The sequence below is a fragment of the Salmo trutta genome, chromosome 27 (genome assembly GCF_901001165.1).
Source record: "Salmo trutta chromosome 27, fSalTru1.1, whole genome shotgun sequence".
In the NCBI taxonomy this organism is placed as follows: Eukaryota; Metazoa; Chordata; class Actinopteri; order Salmoniformes; family Salmonidae; genus Salmo; species Salmo trutta.
Window position 1 is genome coordinate 35717245 of NC_042983.1, and position 23371 is coordinate 35740615.

Genomic DNA, 23371 nt, shown 5'->3' on the forward strand with positions numbered 1-23371 from the left:
GATTCTGGGTTCTTGGTCCCGAGGTCAGTGTTAGGAGAATGGACTAATTTGGCCGTGTTAGGAAATGGTTTAGCCTGAGACAAACTAAACAAAAGGAAAAGTTGCACTTACTGTAACAGTCTTTACATTTTAATGTATATTTTTTTATCAAATGGACGTGTTGTGGAAACAGCCTTTGTAAGCATTGACTGCTGGATTGACCTCTGCATTTTAATGTCTTTTAGCAGCAGCAAATATTATTAGGCTACAGTGAGTGTGGGTTTTCCTTTTTCAGTATGCCTTTTGAACCCTGCACCTAAAATACTTTGTATTATTAACAACTGAGTCAAGCATGCTAATTCCTCATTCTGCAAACTAAACAAAAACAAATCGGCTACGTCATGCACCAGATGGCACACGTGTTCACCTAAAAAGTCAACAAGTTCTCATGACTCAAAACATGCATTTTCAAAGGTAGTGTCCCAAATAGGTTTGGCCAATTTGAAGGGACTGGATGTGTGATCATGGTCATTTTACTGTGATAGAATTCTGACAGAAGCATTGCAGGTTACATTAAGACCTACTTCTATTGGATAATACTTGCCCATCTACAAAGTCTGCATCCCAAATGCACCTATTCCCTATATAGAGCACTACTATTGACCAGGGCCCATAGCATTTCGGACACATCCTAAACTAAGAAGCTCCATTACAAATGTTTTAAAAATGGCAGAAAGGAATCCATCTCATTTAGCACATCAAGAAGCAACATTAACCTCTCTGGGGTATGTGGGACGCTAGCATCGAGACACACTCGCTAACAGCCAGTGAAATAGCAGGGCGGCAAATTCAAACAACAAAAATCTCAATTCAAATTTCTCAAACATACAACTATTATATCCCATTTTAAAGATACACTTCTGGTTAATCCAACCACAGTGTCCGATTTCAAAAAGGCTTTACGGCGAAAGCATAACATTAGATTATGTTAGGACAGCGCCTAGACAAGAAAAACCACACAGCCATTTTCCAAGCAAGGAGAGACGTCACAAAAAACAGAAATACAGCTAAAATTAATCACTAACCTTTGATGATCTTCATCAGATGGCACTCATAGGACTTCATGTTACACAATACATGCATGTTTTTCTCGATAAGGTTCATATTTATATCTAAAAACCCCATTTTACATTGGTGTGTAATGTTCAGAAATGTTTTGCCTCCCAAAACTTCCGGTGAATGAGCACATCAATTTACAGAAATACTCATCATAAACGTTGATAAAATATACAACTGTTATTCAAAGAATTATAGATACACTTCTCCTTAATGCAACCGCTGTGTCAGATTTCAAAAAAGTTTTACGGCGAAAGCAAACTTTGAAATAATCTGAGTACAGCGCTCAGACACCAAAAGAAGCCATACAGATACCCACCATTTTGGAGTGAACGGATGTCACAAATAACATTATAAATATTCACTTACCTTTGATGATCTTCATCGTAATGCACTCCCAGGAATACCAGTTCCACAATAAATGTTTGTTTTGTTTCGATAAAGTCCACATTTATGTCGAAATACCTCCTTTTTGTTTGCGCGTTCAGTCCAGCATCCCAAATGTACTGTGCTCGCACAGTAAGTTCAGACAAAAAGTCAAAAAAGTTATATTACAGTTCGTAGAAACATTCTAAACGATGTATAGCAATCTTTAGGATGTTTTTATCATAAATCTTCGATAATATTCCAACCGGACAATTCCATTGTCTTCAGAAATGAAAAGGAACACACCTAACTCTCACGGGCGCACGCCTGTCTGAGCTCATGTCATTTTCTCAGTCATCTGATTCTAATGGCTCTTATTCTCTCCCCATTCACAGTAGAAGCATGAAACAACGTTCTAAAGACTGTTGACATCTAGTGGAAGCCTTAGGAAGTGCAAAATGACCCCACAGACACTGTATACTGGATAGGCAATCACTTGAAAAACTTCAAACCTCAGATTTCCCACTTCCTGGTTGGATTTTTTTCTCAGGTTTTTGCCTGCCATATGAGTTCTGTTATACTCACAGACATCATTCAAACAGTTTTAGAAACTTCAGAGTGTTTTCTATCCAAATCTACTAATAATATGCATATCCTACCTTCTGGGCCTGAGTAGCAGGCAGTTTACTACGGGCACGCTTTTCATCCGGACGTCAAAATACTGCCTCCTACCCCGATGAAGTTAACCACACATTGCCCCTTTGCACACAGTCACTGCCAGTGTGTTAACTGTTGCTCTCTGGCTTGCTGACACACCAGCCTACACAAACACACAGCAGAGTCAACTCCAAAACAATGCTTTGACAATTAATTAGGCTACATTTAGGACATGTGTTCCTCAGGAGATAATACACTCATATGCCTGCCTGTCTGCGGACACCTACTCGTCAAACATCTCATTCCAAAATCATGTAGTTCGTCCCCCCTTTGCTGCTATAACAGCCTCTTCTGGGAAGGCTTTCCACTAGATGTTGGAACATTGCTGTGGGGACTTGCTTCCATTCAGCCACAAAAGCATTAGTGAGGTCGGGCACTGATGTTGGGCAATAAGGCCTGGCTCTCAGTCGGCATTCCAATTCATTCCAAAGGTGCTTGATGGGGTTGAGGTCAGGGCTCTGTGCAGGCCAGTCAAGTTCTTCCACACAGATCAACAAACCATTTCTGTATGGACTTCGCTTCATGCACGGGGGAATCCTCATGCTGACACAGGAAAGGGCCTTCCCCAAACTGTTTCCACAAAGTTGGAAGCACAGAATCGTTAGGAATGTAATTGTATGCTGTAACGTTAAGATTCCCCTTCACTGGAACAAAGGGGCCTAGCCCGAACCATGATAAACAGCCCCAGACCATTATTCCTCCTCCACCAAACTTTACAGTTGGCACTATGCATTCGGGTAGGTAGCGTTCTCCTGGCATCTGCCAAACCCAGATTTGTCCGTCGGACTGCCAGATGTCAAAGCGTGATGCATCACTCAAGAGACCGCGTTTCCACTGCTCCAGAATCCAATGGCGGCAAGCTTTACACCACTCTAGCCGACGCTTGGCATTGCGCATGGTGATTTTAGGCTCGTGTGAGGCTGCTCGGCTATGGAAACCCATTTCATGAAGCTCCCGACTAACAGTTCTTGTGCTGACGTTGCTTCCAGAGGCAGTTTGGAACTCGGTAGTGAGTGTTGCAACCGAGGAGTCAGCGGTCCCGTTGTGTGAACTTGTGTGGCCTACCACTTCACAGCTCCCGTTGTTGCTCCTAGATGTTTCCACTTCACAATAACAGCACTTACAGTTGACCGGGGCAGCTCTAGCATGGCAGAAATTTGACGAACTGATTTATTGGAAAGGTGGCATCCTATGACGGTGCCACGTTGAAAGTTGCTGAGCTCTTCAGCAAGGCCATTCTACTCCCAATGTTTGTCTATGGAGATTGCATGGCTGTGTGCTCCATTTTATACACCTGTCAGCAACAATTGGCTGACAGTGTACTTCATAAGCCACGTTGTTGGTATGGACAGCATCCACTTTGAAAAGCAAAGTTTTGCTGAAGCCCTCCTTCCATTGTTGATACCATGGAAGCTCTCAAGTATGAAATGGGCCCCACAGATTGATGAGTAGATGCCCAATTCACCCACCTCCTTTTCACAAATGTATCCCATTTCTTGCGAAGTGTTTCATTTGCGTGGCCATAGAGGCATACTCACATGTGCAGAGCAAGTGTTTCCACACCCTGCTATAACACAAAGCTTGGCCGCCATGATTAATAAAAATGCAATTGCCAGCTAACTCTACACTACTAACCCACAAGTACATTTTTTTATGAGTATATGAAGGGGTGAGCATGGATTTTTATTTCCTCACTGTGTGCCGCTGGCCACGGGGGGTTGTGAGATTGTTTCTGACGTTAGAGCTGATTTAGTTACTATTATATGAGTTTCTGCCATTGGGAAATAGCAGCTACATTTAAGTTTACATTAGTGTAGTTTACATAATTCCACCATTTCAAGGTTTGACATTGCTTGGGGTTTATGAGAAACACAACCTGGTAGCAGAAACACAGCTTGATATTGAGACAAGGGTGACGAAAACTGAAACTAATGTCTAGTAATCTGAGGTGGATGATTATGTAGTGTGAAAACTGTACCAAACAGATGCCAGTTTGCCTCCAGAAATTGGTTTCCATTCATCTGTGTTGCGGTAGAGGCAGGTGTTCTGATTTCTATGTTCCAGTAAAAAAATGCGTTCTCTTCACGAATGGTATTCTTTCACCAAGTAGTCTAGGCCTTTAAAATGAGAATAGCTTATCTTATAAAAGCATAAGGAAAATAAGGCCTTAGAAATATGATAGTATTGGGCTGTTCCTATCTAATTATCTATTAAAAAGCAGAATTCAATATTTTTTTTTTTAAATAGGTAGCCTAATAGTGGAACGAATCCCACAATTTCAGGCAACTTTTTTTTGAGGTCATACACATTCCTAGTTCCATGCCAGTGTTGTGACGAGGCCTAAACAACAGGTACACTGGTTGCATAGCAATAGCCCAACCAAAGCGAAGACAGTACAACGTTGAGTAGCTTTAACGTTGATTAACAAGAACAAGGGAGTACTAAAGCAAGTTTTTTCATCACTCATCAGGTTTCCTGTAACTGGAGAGTGCTAATTGAGTTACTGGTTTTGCTGGTTCAGGCCACATGTTCAGATGCTTACTTGTGGTGCACAGGGTGACTGAAATGAACACTGCATGTTGCTTTGTAAGTTTGAAATATACTCCGTGACAACACACAGATGAGCCATGAGGTTTGGTACAGTAAAAAGTATTTTCCATTCCATTTTAATTCCATTCTGTCATGGGTTAACAAGAGAGAGATAATAGATTTAAATACAAACAATAAGTAAACTAAGGCTAAACCTGAATTTATCTTTATCACTGCAATACTGTGGAGCAAAATTAGGCAATATTGCCTTTCAGATTATTTTTTAAACAGAATGGGGAACAGATCCTTTTGATCTGGATAAAGCATACTGAAAAAACATCCCCAGTGTTTCCTGGAAAATATATTTAAAGATGCACAATGCAGAAATCACTTCGCCATTTCCTTGATGCTAAAATTCTAATAGTTTGCCTAATTTCTATTTGTGTGACAAAACAAGCAACTATAGTGTAGAGAATGATTGTACCATCTAAACCACTGAGATATGTATTTTCCAAAACCAAAAATATTGTATTTTCAGCTGTTTGAAGCTGGTGCACAAAACCGAATGTAACAGACAGGGAAGCATAGAAATAGAGCACATAGAACATATACCACTTCTTAGACTTGCTTTCAATGAGAATGACAGATCTATAGCTCACATTTCAATGTGAATTTGGTCAGGTCGCCCAAAAAGTAACATATTGCAACTTTATTTAAAAAAGATATATAAATCAAGATAAGCAATTAAAGTGAAAGCAACTATCTCTCACTTTTGGTTACTCATCTCTTGATGCGATACACGCACAAACACGTGCATAGATCCAAACAGGAACATTGCCATCAGTGAACAGTCATGCACACACACAGTGAAACCATGTGGTGAAGATTAAGTTGTAAAGTCACAAACACTGGCACCATCACACATCAAACAGCAGACTTTGAGGCCGTGCAACAAAAAAAAACAAGGGCCCGTTTACTCAAGAATGCAATACAAAGCATGGGCAAGGTAACAGGAAACATCTAGTCCTGGATGAGAGCCTTGTGTTCTAATCCATTGGCAACCTAGGCAGAACCTCAGCTGTATCCAAAAAAAGGGGTCTATCTCCTAAAAAGAACACCACCAGAGCCTTGTGTTAAAATGATCCATATTCTGCTCTGTTCTTTAAAAAAGTTGCTTCGTGTTTCTACTTTTAGAAAGAGCCAAACAGTACGTCTCTTTAACTAGGCTAACCCTACATTAAAAAAAAATGAATACATGTATTTCTGTGAAATCTGACAGCAGATTATCTGACAGCAGATTATCTGACCAGTTTATCGGCTACACAAACGTCATCTTTAAAGAAAGTTAGGACTCCCCTGATATGGAGCTTCTCATGCAAAGAAATTAATCAGCTAACACGCAGCTTCCTCTTTCTGCAAAATGACCCGACTGGCGTTGCCATTGTAGTTCAGATACACATAGCCCTCAATTAAATGTTACTATATTTGCAGGGGTGCTGCTATGCTGTACGCAGGCAGTGCATGGGCATCACAGACACACAACCACAGTGACCTCAGCAAAATCCAACTATAGCCTTCAGTTTATCTTTCATATCTTTTCCAAAACATGAATTCAGACCAATACATGGTGCTGCAGTACATCTATAAAATATGGTGCTGTACTACATCTATTAAATATGGTGCTGTACTACATCTATTAAATATGGTGCTGTAGTACATCTATTAAATATGGTGCTGTAGTACATCTATTAAATATGGTGCTGTAGTACATCTATTAAATATGGTGCTGTAGTGCATCTATTAAATATGGTGCTGTAGTGCATCTATTAAATATGGTGCTGTAGTACATCTATTAAATATGGTGCTGTACTACATCTATTAAATATGGTGCTGTAACACATCTATTAAATATGGTGCTGTAACACATCTATTAAATACGGTGCTGTAACACATCTATTAAATACGGTGCTGTAACACATCTATTAAATACGGTGCTGTAACACATCTATTAAATACGGTGCTGTAACACATCTATTAAATACGGTGCTGTAACACATCTATTAAATATGGTGCTGTAATACATCTATTAAATATGGTGCTGTAGTGCATCTATTAAATATGGTGCTGTAACACATCTATTAAATATGTTGTAGACAGAAAGTATTCAGACCCATTTACTTTTTGCACATTTTGTTACATTACAGCCTTAGTTTAAAATTGATTAAAGTTTTTTCCCCCCCCCTCATCAATCTACACACAATACCCCATAATGAAAAGCAAAAAAATAGGTTTTTAGAAATGTTTGCAAATGTAAAAATAATCAAATTAAAAAATACCTTATTTACATAAGTATTCAAACCCTTTGCTATGAGACTTGAAATTGAGCTCAGGTGCATTCTGTTTCCACTGATCATCCTTGAGATGTTTCTAAACTTGGAGTCTACCTGTGGTAAATTCAATTGATTGGACATGTTTTGAAAGGACACACCTGTCTATATAAAAAAGGTCCCACAGTTGCCAGAGTAAAAACCCAAGCCACGATGTAGAAGGAAATGTCCGTAGAGCTCAGAGACAGGATTGTGTCAAGGCACAGATCTGGGGAAGGGTGCAAAAAGTTTCTACAGGATTGAAGGTCCCCAAGAACACAGTGGCCGCCATCATTCTTCAATAGAAGAAGTTTGGAACCACCAAGACTCTTTCTAGAGCTGGACACCAGGGCAAACTGAGCAGTGGGAGAAGGGCGTGGGAGAAGGGCCTTGGTCAGGGAAGTGACCAAGAACCCGATGGTCACGCTTACAGAGCTCCTCTGTGGAGATGGGAGAACCTTCCAGAAGGACAACCATCTCGGCAGCACTCCACCAATCAGGCCTTTATGGTAGAGTGGCCAGACGGAAGCCACTCCTCAGTAAAAGGCACAACAGCCCGCTTGAAGTTTGCAGGCACCTAAAGACTCTCAGACCATGAGAAACAAGATTCTCTGGTCTGATGAAACCAAGATCGACCTCTTTGGCCTGAATGCCAAGCGTCACGTCTGGAGGAAACCTGGCACCATCCCTACGGTGATGGCAGCATCATGCTGTGAGGATGTTTTTCAGCGGCAGGGACTGGGAGACTAGTCAGGATCGAGGGAAAAATGAACGGAGCAAAGTACAGAGAGATCCTTGATGAAAACCTGCTACAGAGCACTCAGGACCTCAGACTGGGGCGAAGGTTCACCTTTCAACAGGACAACGACCCTAAGCACACAGCCAAGACAACGCAGAATTGGCTTCGGGACAAGTCTCTGAATGTCCTAGAGTGGCCCAGCCAGAGCCCAGACTTGAACATCTCTGGAGAACAGAAAATAGCTGTGCAGCAACGCTCCCCATCCAACCTGACAGATCTTGAGAGGATCTGCAGAGAAGAATGGGAGAAACTCCCCAAATACAGGTGTGCCAAGCTTGTAGTGTCATACCCAAGAAGACTCGAGGCTGTAATCACTGCCAAAGGTGCTTCAACAAAGTACTGAATAAAGAGTCTGAATACTTACGCAAATGTGATATTTCAATTTATTGTTTTATAAATTCTCTAAAAATCAGTTTTTGCTTTGTCATTATGGGGTATTGTGCGTAGATTGATGAGGAAAATGTTATACATTTTAGAATAATGTTGTAATGTAACAAACATTTCCGAATGTACTGTATATGGAGACTTTAATGCCAAAAATAAGGGGTTAAATATATGTCAAAAAATATATATGTTTCATGGTCTTTCTTATATCGCTCAGATATACACCTCAGAACAAACTTCCTTAGTTTTTTTTGTGGGACAATCTGTTGTTCTGTGTAGTGAATCTGTTATTCAATGCGTTTGTATGGGCTAACAGCAGTAAGGCCAAAAATGTATTTATCAAATATTATAATTTTGATACTTCAATGAGTATTAAAATTCAAAATCAATTAGCAAAATTAGCCTTGGTATGACGACCTTAGAACAATCCCACCCCCCCTAAACTACACAAGTTACTCAAAAACGGTACTGCCAGTTTGCTGCACGCACAAAACAAATATTAGCCTGCAAGGCTCTTGATCCAGGAGGGGATTCTCTGCTGTTACCAAGCGAATGCTTCATTTTGGAAGAAGCTAACCACTTACAATAGCTAAATAGCTAACTAGCTACTAAATTAGCAAAACAAATACGCAACTGCAGAGCATTTAGCACATTTTAGACAGTTAACTTCATAGTCATAAGATATTTAGCTGGCAAACATTTGGTTGTGAATTCCATACTGTAATTAAATCATAGTGACTCAAGGCTCCGGTCTCTCGTCGTTGTGTGCTTGTAAACAAACACGTGACTAGGGACTACCGTAAGCTTCATAATAATGTGACATGTAAAATGAAGAACGCAATGTACTTTATCTCCTAACGTATTGCTCAAGTTGACTGAAGGTATTTAATAAAAAAGTAGCTAGAAACATTAAAATGTATTTTTAAAAAACTTAAAAAGTTTCAACGGTATTGACATTATTGAAAAACCATCCCGTGGCTTTTTCCAAATACCCAGGTATACGGTGTACCGCCCTAGCCTAGTAGAAACCTACCAAAAAAAACTATTGGGCAACAACAAATTGAATCCCTTTAAGACCTAGATAAAATGTTTCACTGCAATAATGAAAACCTGGCAGTAGAAAGCCTAAATATGACCTTTCAGCTTCCCTATCAAAAAAAATAAAAAGTCAAGCAGACAACCTAAAAAAATGTACAATGATAAATGGTTTGATGAATGCAAAAACCTAAGAAAGAAATTGAGAAATCTAATCAACCAAGAACACAGAGACAAAGAAAACCTGAGTCTGTACCTTCACTATGGTGAAACACTAAAACAGTACCAAAATACACGAAGGAAAAATAAGGAACAGCACGTCAGAAACCAGCTCAGTGTAATTGAAGAATCCATAGAATCGAACCACTTCTGGGAAATTATAACACACTAAACAGAGTTATCTATCCAAAATGGAGATGTATGGATAAACCACTTCTGCAATCTTTTTGGCTCTATAACAAAGAATCAACAGCAAAAACAAATCTTAGCATCAACTATTAAAGACTACCAGAACCCACTGGATTCTCCAATTACATTGAATGAAATACAGGACAAAATACACACCCTCGAATCGCAAAAAGGCCTGTGGTGTTGATAGTATCCTAAATTAAATTTGAAAATATACGGACCACAAATTACAATTGCCCATTCTTAACAACTCTTTAACTGCTCTGGCATCTTCCCCAATATTTGGAACAAAGGACTGACCCCCCAATCCACAAAAGTATAGACAAATTTGACCCCAATAACTACTGTGGGACATGCGTCAACAGCAACCTTTGGCATTACCATTAACAGCAGAATCCTACACTTCCTCAGTAAAAACGATGTCATGAGCAAATTTCAAATGGGCTTTTTACCAAATTACCTTTTGACAGAACAGATATTCACCCTGCACAGCCTAATTGAAACAAAAACAAAGCCAAGTCTTCTCATGCATGAGGGTCTGCTATATAAATTGATGGAAAGCAGTGTTCAGGGGAAAACATTCTAAAATCTGTGTACAGAAACTCGAAAAAAACAGATTTCTTTCCTCGGAGCCGTGGGGTGAGACAGGGATGTAGCTTGAGGCCCACCCTCTTCAACATAAACATTAATGAATTGGCACGGGCACTAGAACAGTCTGCAGCACCCGGCCACACCCTACAAGAATCTGAAGTCAAATGTCTATCTGGTGCTTCTGTTTTGATATGTAGGCTGTGTGCCTTTTTTCATGTATTTCTGTCCTTAAGCAGTTCTTGACATAATACAGAACATTAATAGACATGTTTCATGTTTTGTGTGGACCCCAGGAAGAGTAGCTACTGTTTTTTGGAACAGCTAATGGGGATCCTAATAAAATACCAAATACCAACCAAGGAGGATCTACAGCAGCACCTAGATCTTCTGTACAGATTCTGTCAGACCTGAGCCCTGACAGTAACTCTCAGTAAGACAAAAATAATGGTGTTCCAAAAAAGGTCCAGTTGCCAAGACCACAAAATCAAATCTAGACACTGTTGCCCTAGAGCACACAAAAAAACTAAACCTCAGCCTAAACATCAGCGCCACAGGTAACTTCCACAAAGCTGTGAACGATCTGAGAGACAACAATGGCCTTCTACGCCATCAAAAAGAACATACAATTCGACATCCCATTTAGGATTTGGCTAATATCCAAATAAAATATAGAAATATTGATAATTTATTTGACCAAGAGTGAGAGTAACAGCACCCATCTGTCTCCATATGTGTAGACCATGTATTTTATGGCATTTCATACTTTTTCTGGACAGACAGCATCAGATACATGGTCTACGACAGAGCAGCGCGGTTTCACTTGCTAGTTTCAGCAGAAGAGGCGAAGCAAGAGAGCTCACTCTCGCCAAAATCTGTCCAAAATAAGACAATGTGTTTTTATGGGCATAATATGCAGACCTAAGCTTGTCGCCTGCATTTTAGCCTTTGGGACAATGACTCACATTGTTAGGGCAGAGACATGAGCATCTCATCGTTAGATACAGATCTTTGGTTTCAGCCAGTTGCGAATTAGAAAGGAAAGTTGGAGGTTGCACAGTGCACTGTTTGGATGCTGGCTTCCCCTAAAGTAAATAGAAGTTTTGCCAATATTATATAATTACTCCTGTCTAAATAAAATACAAATACTTTACCAGAGAGCTTAACTAGTGCATAGGCCTACACCTATTTAGGAAGTAGGCAATTTGGGCAGCACACGTGGCAATAGGCATAGCTGATTGAGTAGCGGTTGTCAATGAAAAGCATATCAAAATGTGTGAAGATGTGTCTTGAGTCTAATTTTAAAATGTTGAGACAAGGAAAGAGATGTGTGGCGAAGATAACGGCATCTCTCTCCAGAATGTATGCCATCAGCTCTCCGGGATGTGCCCCACTGTCTCCCGCCAATTCTTGTACATTAAATTGTTTGATTGTGTGAATTCTTTGCCCTTTGATTGTTTATTTGATCAATTCCCAATTACATACGTAACCAGTAGGCCTAGTAGATGTATTGTTAATCCCCATCCTTTATCGTTCTCATAGTGGAAATGTTCTTTGCAGAGTTCACAACCTGCTACAATTGTGAGAATCAATTTTGATTTATTTCATAACCATCATTAAGGAGTTATCCATTTTTTCCATTGTCTTTTGTTTGGAATGCTCCATGTGAGCAATGAGTATGTGTGTGGTTTCTCTGCCATGATAACGTTGAGGGAGGGGGACAGCAACACAATTAGATGACACCAAATCATAAGAAAACCAAAAGATAATTACTTGACACGCCTGAGATGCCAACCTGCTGAGTTGATACAATGTTGCACTTCACTAACGATAGCTCAAGTCAACACAGATAGAAAAGCAGGCAGAGATTAATGCGATTGAAAATTCTGGATCTTTCATCAGGATATTTTCTACTGTTTTTATGTCGACTTTAGGCCTAGTTGACGATGGAAGTTATAGGTCTACTACTGCACTGGCCTTTAAGCTATTTCTGACTTCCATGCGCTGATTTCTTTAGCCGACAACGGATCATGGTGTATCACTGCGTCCATATGGAAAAGGCTGGTGCTATTGCATTAGTGGAATTTTAACTTAGATTTTTACCACTTTAATTCCGATTTTTATGACTAACCACAGGAAAGTGTTATTATTTAAATGAAATCGTTCCATGAAAATCCACATTTGGAAATAATCATAACTGGCATCCAGATCGGTTGAAATGTTAGGATAAATTGTAAGTTTCCCCAAACTTGAAACTCACGAGCTGCCTATGGTCTTCGTTACGAACACCCATTAACAAAATTTGTGAATGCGCAAGCGTGCGCACACAGGAGGTCCAGTGAAAAAAAACAGGCCTGCCTACAGAAATCAAACACCCATTCATCTGATTCATTCTGGCACCGGCCCTGCAGAACCCATTGCCCTCTACAGTTGTGAGGTCTGGGGTCCATTAACCAACCAATAATTCACAAAAAAAATGGGACAAACAAATTGAGAGACTGTATGCAGAATTCTACAAAAATATCCTTTGTGTACAACGTACAAAAAATTATAATACTGCATGTAAAGCAGAATTAGGACGATACCCGCTAATGATCAAAATCCAGAAAACAGCCGTTAAATTCTACAACCACCTAAAAGGAAGCGATTTCCAAACCTTCCATAACAAAAGCCCTCACCTACAGAGAGATGGAACTGGTGCTGTGGCTCTGTTCACAAACACAATAAGACCCCACAGAGCCCCAGGACATCAACACAATTAGACGGAACCAAATCATAAGAAAACAAAAAGATAATTACTTGACACATTGGAAAGAACTAACCAAAAAACAGAGCAAACTGAAATGATATTTGGCCCTAAACAGAGAGTACACAGTGGGAGAATGCCTGAACACCGTATTTGTATTTATTATGGATCCCCATTAGTTGCCGCCTCTTCCTATGGTCCAGCAAAATTAAGGCAGTTATACAATTTTAAAACCATTACAAAACATTCAGAGATTTCACAACACACTGTGTGCCCTCAGGCCCCTACTCCACCACTACCACATATCTACAATACCAAATCTGTGTGTGTGTGTGTGTGTGTGTGTGTGTGTGTGTCTAGTGCGTATGTAATCATGTGTATGCATGTGTCTGTGTAAAGTGTATTTATATCGTTTTTAAAAATCTGATTCTACTGCTTGCATCAGTTACTTGATGTGGAATAAAGTGCCATGTAGTCATGGCTCTATGTAGTACTGTGCGTCTCACATAGTCTGTTCTGGACTTGGGGATTGTGAAGAGACCTCTGGTGGCATGTCTTGTAGGGTATGCATGGGTGCCCGAGCTGTGTGCCAGTAGTTCAAACAGACAGCTCGGTGCCTTCAACATGTCAATACCTCTCACAAATACAAGTAGTGACTAACTCAATCTCTCCTCCACTTTGAGCCAGGAGATTGACATATTATTAATGTTAACTCTCTGTACATCCGAGGGCCAGCCGTGCTGCCTTGTTCTGAGCCAATTGCAATTTTCCAAAGTCCCTTTTTGCAGCACCTAACCACACTACTGAACAGTAGTCTAGGTGCGACAAAACTAGGGCCTGTAGGACCTGCCTTGTTGATAGTGTTAAGGTAAAGCAACGCTTTATTATGGACAGACTTCTCCCCATCTTAGCTACTGTTGTATCAATATATTTTGACCATGACAGTTTATAATCCAGGGTTACTCCAAGCAGTTTAGTCACCTCAACTTGCTCAATTCCAACATTATTTATTACAATATTTAGTTGAGGTTTAGGGTTTAGTAAATTATTTGTCCCAAATACAATGCTCTTCGTTTTTGAAATATTTAGGACTAAATGATTCCTTGCCACCCACTCTGAAACTAACTGCAGCTCTTTGTTAAGTTTTGACGTGTATAGTGTTGAGTCATTTACTCAAAGCCAGTGGCATGTCCTTAGTAAAGATTGAAAAAAGTAAGGACTAGACAGCTGCCCCGAGGAATTCCTGATTCTACCTGGATTATGATGGAGATGCTTCTATTAAAGAACACCCTCAGTGTTCTGTTAAACAGGTAACTCTTCACCCACAATATAGCAGGGGGTGTAAAGCCATGACACATATGCAGCAGAAAAAGCCGCAGTGAAAGACTAACAAAACAGCCCACACAATCTTTTTATCATCAATTTCTGTCATTTGTGTAAGTGCTTGTAGAATGTCCTTCCCTGATTCAAAATTAAGGAAATGTTTGAAAATGTACAGACTCAGTGAGCATAGCCTCCGTAGGCAGACCTGGCTCTCAAGAGAAGACTGGCTATGTGCCCACAAAATGAGGTGGAAACTGAGCTGCACTTCCTAACCTCCTGCCAAATGTATGACCATATTAAAGACACCTATTTCCCTCAGATTACACTGAAAACGGCAACCAGTGAAGCACAAACACCATTGAAAATATAAACTATACTGAACAAAAAATATAAAAGCAACATGTAACAATTTCTAATCTTTTTCTGAGTTACAGTTCATAGAATGAAATCAGTCAAAGGCTTTATTACAGACATAAATATTCCTCAGGCCCCCCACCACAAATCGCACCTGTGTAATGATCATGCTGTGATTTGCGGATGGGTGAATTATCTTGGAAAAGGATAAATGCTCACTAACAGGGATGTAAACAAATTTGTGCACAACATTTGAGAGAAAGAAGCTTTTTGTGCATATTAAACATTTCTGGGACCATTTATTTCAGCTTATGATACATGGGACCAACACTTCACATGTTGTGTTTATATTTTTGTTCAGTATATATGCATCTGTCCAATTTCCATTTTGTACTTCAACTATTTGCACATTGTTACAACACTGTACATAGCATTAATATAACATTTGAAATGTCTGTATTATTTTTAAACTTTGTGAGTGCTATGTTTACTATTAAGTTAAATAACAAATCAGAAATTCTGTTTATTATCTATTCGAGAGAGGGAGCACAAGAGAGAGAAATACATATGAATGACCAGGTAAGAACGTATGGTGAGTGGTGTGATGATGCGTCTTATATAATTTGATATCTTGAAAACTTCACTGCTGACATGGCCAATTTTTGGGACCATATCAACAGTTGACTAATGGACAAAATACTAAACGTGTTTTGTTGTTGTAAAGTGATCCTTTAATGTGCATATATATATAAAATACTAAACGTGTTTTGTTGTTGTAAAGTGATCCTTTAAAATAAATAAATAAATATAAATAAATATAAATAAATATATATATATATATATATATATATATATATATATATATATATATATATATATATATATATATATATATATATATATATATATATATATATATATATATATATATGAGGTGGGGGCCTCTACAGTATGAGGGAATGTCAATGTTTGTGTGCTGTGGTCTACAGATATTCTCTGGCTTTGAGCATTGCCAAGATTCCACAGAAATAGTGCAAGGCCTCTATACACACACACACACACACACACACACACACACACACACGAGTGGAAGACTTAATGGAGCTGCAGCATTACATCTCTCAATCAAACAGTCTTTAGCAACAAATGTGCACTTGGTTGTGCGAAAACACCAGATGCTGGCAGAGCTGCCTTCTAAATATACATTATTAGTACAGCCTTTTCAAAGCCTTGTGCTTAACCAAAAACTGTTGGGCCTACATCCACAACTGGTTCACAAATGTCTGGTTTTAATGTTCTCTAAAAAGGTTGCTTGGTTTTCCAGCTTTGACAATCTGACACGGGCAGCCTACTATGTGCAGCTGGCTACTACCCCCAGGCTACGTAAAACTGGGTGTGTGAATCCAGCACCCTGCCCACTCACGGCTCTCTCTGGGGTTGTGTGTTGGCCCGGCCAGCTATGGTTCTCTCCTTCCGTTCAGTCGAGTACAGCTCAAAACAGACGCAGTAACACTTCTGCTCCGTAGCATGCAGATTATATTTCTGACAGTACAGAGGCTTGATATAGGCTACATTAAGAGCCTATCAGGCTTCTCTACAAACCTTGTGAAGTTACTAATGTTAACACTCAAAACAACAGCCCAACATGGTTACTGCCCAGAGAAGTAAACTGCAGCAGAGACAGGAAACAGTGTGGGAGGTCAGCTGAACTGAAACTTTCATGTCAAGCTTTAGATCATTTGCATTTGACAGCCAGTGTAGGTGGAGCAGCCTAAACTATGTTCATTTCTCACGCACCTCTCACAAAACAAGACAATCGTCACCAAACAAGACAATCGTCTGATAGGAATAATAGAAGTCCTTTGAAATTGGTACATACAGGACATGGGTAGGGGACCTACCAGGGACAACCAAACCCTGGTCAGAAACGTCACTGCTAAATGATCAGCACTCCTAAAGCAGCAATTGCCTACAGTAGGTGAAGCCCAGTTTGATAAGATAAAAGCCCAACAGAAAGAATCAGATGAATTTAGTGGTAGGGGAGAGCCCAGTCCAGCAGCTGGAATCAGGTGGCTTTAGTTTACCTTAGGGGGGTCATAGAGCTCCAGCTGGAACCTCTCTCCTGCCAGGCCCTCTCTGATCTTCCTCACAAGCAGGCGGCAGCGCTGCCAGCGATGCTGTGTGTCCGAGATAGTGTCGTCAACCACCAGGTACTTCAGCTGGCCCTCCTTGCAGCTGCTTGCAACCTGCGGCCTGCGCTTCCCACTCTGCCTACGGCCAAACCTGCTATTCAGCCGCTCTAGGAAGTGGGCCGCCGTCGACGTGGGGGAGGCAGAGGGCGTGGTCTCGTGGGAGGGGTTCCCAGTCAGCGCTGACGACGATAAGGCCGTCACTTCCTCCAGCGCCCCACCCATTCCCCTGTCCACCGGCCTGCTGGGCTGCAGGACCTGAAGGGGCGGCGGGCGCTTCTTAAAGAGACGGCACACGCTTTTCCTGATCTGGCTGACGGAGAAGTGTGTAACTTCAGCAGCAGTGGAGAAGGAAGGCGAGGTGGGGGTGTACCGTTCAGACACAGGCCGCCCCTCCGACACAGACACCTCCTCCTGGCTGCGGCTCCGAATGGGAGCTCGAGCTCGTAGCACCGGGTTGGCAGCCGAGCACCAGACGGGGTTCCCCTGCTCCCGGCTCACCGGCACGGGCTCCGCCTTTGGGGCCAGCACGCCAGGCCGGCCCGCCTCCCTGTAGTCCAGTGCCCCGGAGGAGGTGGTGATGCGGAGCCGGCCCATCATGGGGGGAGGGGTCGATGCAGGGAGTTCTTCGGCCACCTCACAGTGGAAGTGCTGCTGGAACAGCTCACTGAACTGCTTGGAGAAGTTGTCCGGTGGGACGACATCGTGCACTGGCCACTCCCTTGAAAAGTTCCGGTAGTGGTTGGCTAGTTCTCGGGCCGTGGCAATGGCATGCAACTCGCAGAACTCCCTCCAGCCACGAGGTGCTGCAACCGAAGCTGTGGTCGTCGCCTGATGGATAGTGTTACCATTCATTGCAGTAACCAGAACAGCTGAGAATCACTACAGATGAGATGTGTTGGTGGGGGAGAGAGAGAGAGATATATATATTAAAAGGGGCCATTTTAATACATTCACTTACATTTGAGATATAACAATTCATACAGACCAAAGGTCTATTTAATTCAATTTAAAACCTTCTACTTTAACAGACACCAAAGACCAAGTAGGGGAAAAGTACCATGCACGACACGCGGAGAAGGAGATTTATCTACCATAAATCTAATTTGATTACAGGTTAACTAACTGCTGCACTTAATAATGATGTCATATGATTTATTGGGAGATAGGCTGTAGTGTGTGTTTGGCCTTCATGAAGAAGATTCAGAGCAATCTGAATATCAACCAAAGAGAAAAAGTTACTGGAGAAAACAAATGATTATAGTAGCCTCAGTCAAACTATAAAAGTATATTTCCTGAAGAAAATGTGTTTACTTGCTTGTCTTGAAGTATTTATGGTTGTAGCAAAGTAAGTCTATTTATCACTATGGCCATCGAAATGCATTGGATTTAATGCAAATATGGCTATAATAGAAACTGTTCGCCCCAGCGCCTTAGTGTTTTTGTTTTGTTGACTAAATGGAGTGGAGCAGCTTGTTAAAGAAATATTCTGTACCTATTCTACTGTTCTATCGCACGTGTATTGATGTCTGAGGGGGAAACAGTGGTGGTTGTTTGCAGTAACTCCTTTGTTGGTGTAATATCCCAAACAGACGTGGCAGTTTCACTTTTTAAGTTAACATATTTATTTAAAGAAATAATGGTTTTACAAATCGGTTGAAGCACTGGAGCTTATGGAAGAAAGCAAATAATAATAAGAGTACATGTAAGATTGAGTTTTCTTGTTTGAGCTAGCACACTAATAAGGGAAAGGTAGCCTACATTGACAAGAACGTCATGCCTCAACTACACAAATGACTAAAAAAGGCTCAGCCCTGGATGATACAGTAGCCTTGACACTTTACTCCTAGCTATATGTACACATCTACCTCAACTACCTCGTACCCCTGCACATCGACTCCATACAGCTACCCAGTGTATACAGCCCCGTTATCGTTACTCATTATGTATTTATTATGTTTCTATTTTCTATTAGTTCTATATATTGTCTCTCTGCATTGTTGGCAAAGGCCCATAAGTAAGCATTTCACTGTTAGTCTTAATCTATTGTTTACGAAGCATGTGACAAATAACATGTGATTTGATGACGCAAATAGGCCCAACTCTGATAAATTTTATTTGTCTTATGAATAATCAAATTTATTTGTCACATGCTTTGTAAAACAGGTGTAGACGAACAGTGAAATACTTCCTTAACAGTAAACCCTACTCTACATACAATTTATCCAACTTTGCAGCAATGTGGAAATTATTGTTTAATACACCATGAAAATACATAATTCCAGCACTGAGTTTTGTTGGTTTTTGAATAATGTGTAGTATTACAGAACCAAATCTGAGATCTGCCTTGTTCCCTGTTCCACTGCCTGCTGAGGGTTAGAAACAGTAATCCTTGTTACTGGGACGCCACATCTCTGATGCTCCCCCTCTGTTAGTGAGCGCTGAGGCAGGGAGCAGCATGGTGGGGGTAGAGGAGAGCAAGAAAACCTGATTAGATTAAACCCAGATCAGTTTTATACACTTTACACAGGGAAAAGGCCACATGAATGGAGCCAATATAGTAATGTGAGAGTGAATGAAGGGCAGATTGAGGAAGTTGGCTTCAGCATTTCTCAAATGGATGCTACAACTGGGGACTTCTCCTTCTTCAAGAGGAGGGTCTCATGATAAGGCCTAATGGTGTCAATAAACACACTAGGCTGTTCTCTATGGCCTCTCCCTCCCTCGAGATAGAAGACCAAGGCTGATGAAACTCAAAACCTCCACCATACGTGATGTGTTTTTCACACGGTTGAAAGAGACGTCACAATGTGTGTCAGAGCCGTTGACAGCATCCAGAAATATTGCATCACCAACCATCAATGTCCCACTAGCATTCTTCTCCGCCCCCAAAGCCCCTGTACGCATGCTCCTGCTGGTACTCCCACCCCTGCTGCTGGCCCCCAGATGGCTGTTTCTATCAGTGTAGCCAGCCCAGCCATGACTCAGCAGCCTCCAGCACTGCAAGACACACTTCCTCTCCTTCACTGTGTGCCTGCCTCGCCCAAGGCTGTCTGTCCCCCTGCATTCCCTTTGGGCTCAGCCGTCTGCCGAGTGACACTGTCCTAACCCTCCAGTGACACTGTCCTAACCCTCCAGTGACACTGTCCTGGCCTACTGGAGGCAGAGCAGCAACACAACCCTCACCCCGTCCTAGTGGAAGCCCTCTAAACAGGGTGGACATAATTATATCTCATAGGTTGGTATCTGTGCTCACACACTAAACAGTGTTCCTTGAGACCCCCGTTGGGAACGGTGGTTACTTTAGGCCATGGAGTAGACAGAAGATCCCTCCCTCCTCAAGCCTGCTGCAGTAGACCCAGTGAAGAGCTCATCCCGGTCAGATGACAAACACTCACCTTGAACTTAGCATGACACAGAGAGAATCCTGACTGTTTTATTAAGGCTGTTTTACGCAAGAGAAAGACATCTACCACAACCCCTGTACTATTAGCCTACATGAACAACTGTCAGAGTAGCCATCCCCTATTACCACACAATAACTTTGATCCAATCCCAAATGGTGTTGTTGATTCTCCGTATTGCACAGGGTTGGTGTTTGAATGCAAGGTGTTTCTAAGGAAGTACAAAACACTGACAAGCAGGGAACCAAGAGAAGTGGACATGTAAAAGCCTCATGTGCTTTGGCCTGGCTCTCGGAGGAAGGGAGAGAACCCAGGTGGCAGACTCACTGAGACAAAAGAAAGCTCTAGTGACCAGTGGCACTAAGGCAGCAATCTCAGGAACAGGAAACCCTGCCCTGCCCTGGCAACCGTCTCCAACACAAACCGTACCCTACAGTACCCTGGCCTGGAAACTGTGGGAGCCAGCTCTCATTCAGTTCACTACCCTGAGCCAGAGAGGAAGCTGAAACACAAAGTGGGTCTGTCAGCTGGCCGTTACACAGTAACGAGACGGGTCTGTCAGCTGGCCGTTACACGGCAACGAGACGGGTCTGTCAGCTGGCCGTTACACGGCAACGAGACGGGTCTGTCAGCTGGCCGTTACACGGCAACGAGACGGGTCTGTCAGCTGGCCGTTACACGGCAACGAGACGGGTCTGTCAGCTGGCCGTTACACGGCAACGAGACGGGTCTGTCAGCTGGCCGTTACACAGCAACGAGACGGGTCTGTCAGCTGGCCGTTACACAGCAACGAGACGGGTCTGTCAGCTGGCCGTTACACAGCAACGAGACGGGTCTGTCAGCTGGCCGTTACACAGCAACGAGACGGGTCTGTCAGCTGGCCGTTACACAGCAACGAGACGGGTCTGTCAGCTGGCCGTTACACAGCAACGAGACGGGTCTGTCAGCTGGCCGTTACACAGCAACGAGACGGGTCTGTCAGCTGGCCGTTACACAGCAACGAGACGGGTCTGTCAGCTGGCCGTTACACAGCAACGAGACGGGTCTGTCAGCTGGCCGTTACACAGCAACGAGACGGGTCTGTCAGCTGGCCGTTACACAGCAACGAGACGGGTCTGTCAGCTGGCCGTTACACAGCAACGAGACGGGTCTGTCAGCTGGCCGTTACACAGCAACGAGACGGGTCTGTCAGCTGGCCGTTACACAGCAACGAGACGGGTCTGTCAGCTGGCCGTTACACAGCAACGAGACGGGTCTGTCAGCTGGCCGTTACACAGCAACGAGAGCATATCGGTGTAGGCCGGGATGTGTAGGCTGTGTTCTGTTTTCTGTGTCAACTCTTTGTCCATGTGCGTAAAGCAATAATAAATATATTATGAAAAAGTGGTTGTAAAGTATAGGCTTCTAGTGGGATGAACCTATATCTCAACGGCAACTGGACCTTTTCTCTACCTCTCTAGTAGCTTATGGGTACTTTACCAAAGTAGTGGATTCCACTTTGGCAGAAGAGGGCCATAATTCCTAACCTTTGTCCCCAGTCCTTCAACATGCTTACTCACAACAATGCAAGCTCCACACAACACAATGTAGCTATTCTTATGACGCACTGAAACAACTCCACAATTTCCCAGATTTACAAAATAGAGAATGAAGTAGCGAAGGCCAAGCCAAATGCAGGGAACAAGTAAGGATTTTCCCTGTGTCAGACAGTGAGGGGTGAGAGACGGGAACTGACAGGAATTAATAGTTTACAGTACAGAAACAATAACATTTCCTAAAGAAAGTGTGTGCGCTTGCTTGTCCTGAAGTATTTATGGTTGTAAAAGTTGTTTTGGTGTTGGTAGCTTTTACTGTTATGGCGTTTAAGGCGAAAGCGATAGGCCAATAACAAAAGGTGTGGCGAATAACAAGTGTTTTTGCTTTCAGCAAGCACACTAATAAAAAAATATGCAATAAAAAGAAAGGAAATAAGCTGTTCTGCAGTCCAAAAGCAAATTTGGCATGCTTCAGCTAGGACAAGCATATCTAGTAGCCTAATGCTATGCTAACAAATACCGTTAAAGTTTTAATCCGGGAATGCAGAAGAAAATCTTGTGCGCTAGCTAGCTGCTTTGTTTACTTTGGTTGGAGGAAGTGGCAAAATCTGAACTAGTGAAGACAGTAGATTTAGCCCCTCCCTACTACTGAACCATCTGGCCTAAGCAGGTACTTTCCGGTTAAATTCTTCACCTCAAGCACCCCTTTATTCATCATGAAAACCTAACGCGCCATTTCTCTAGAGAGAAATCAAATCATTCATGAGAAAAATCAAGCCAAGAAGTATGTGGGACGCTGGGCTGAAGGGAGTTGTTCAACCTAGTTCAGCGCGGAAACGTGATAACTACAACGACCATAATCTATTGCGCCTGTTCTTTCCGGCTCGGACAGAGATGGATGCACTTTCACACCTGCTATGTAGATGCACATAGAATGCACGCAGCCCGCGAACCGCATGAGAGAAGTACACAACCACGAGAGAGGGGGATAGAGACAGTTCATGAAAGTATACCTTATCTACTTTGAAAAAAACAGGTCAAATGATTGTCAGACAGCTCTGCAGCATACTTAGGCAGGCTAGCTAAATAGGATGACTAAAGACAGTACAGTATGGGGAGAACAGAGATAACGTTGTCTGGCTGACTACTACCGCCTGAGCAGAGATGAGATGATGACTTTGAAGGAATGAAAGACAAAGTCATCAAATAAAAAGTAATATACACAACTGAAATATTGTACTATTCATAGAAATGTCCTAGTGATGTCTACCCAATGTGGACCTGACAGAGACAATGGAATATTGTTTTGGCAATTGAATGTTCACTATTTTGGCCTTTGAAATTGCCATAAAATCTATCAAAATAATTTGAATGTAATTATTTCATAATGCATTCAATGATATATATTTTTTTAAGCAAAACCAGTGATTATCTTTTAATAATCAAGCCGAGTGGAGAATGAAAGAGGACACCTCCCACACCTCATCAAAGACACGCCCTGGGGCATGGATGGTTGGAGGCCATTGGAGTGGA

General features: G+C 41.9%; 1 protein-coding gene across 2 annotated transcripts in view; it reads right to left on the bottom strand.

Annotated features, from left to right (window-relative positions):
- The window catches only part of LOC115164959 (SH2B adapter protein 3), a 66126-nt gene that overhangs the window by 33414 nt on the left and 9341 nt on the right, over positions 1–23371 (bottom strand). For both annotated transcript variants that reach the window (XM_029717921.1, XM_029717922.1), the window contains exon 2: positions 16795–17781. In XM_029717921.1, the coding sequence (XP_029573781.1) occupies positions 16795–17754 (960 nt within the window). In that variant the 5' untranslated portion in view covers positions 17755–17781. The remainder of the gene's footprint in view (positions 1–16794; positions 17782–23371) is intronic.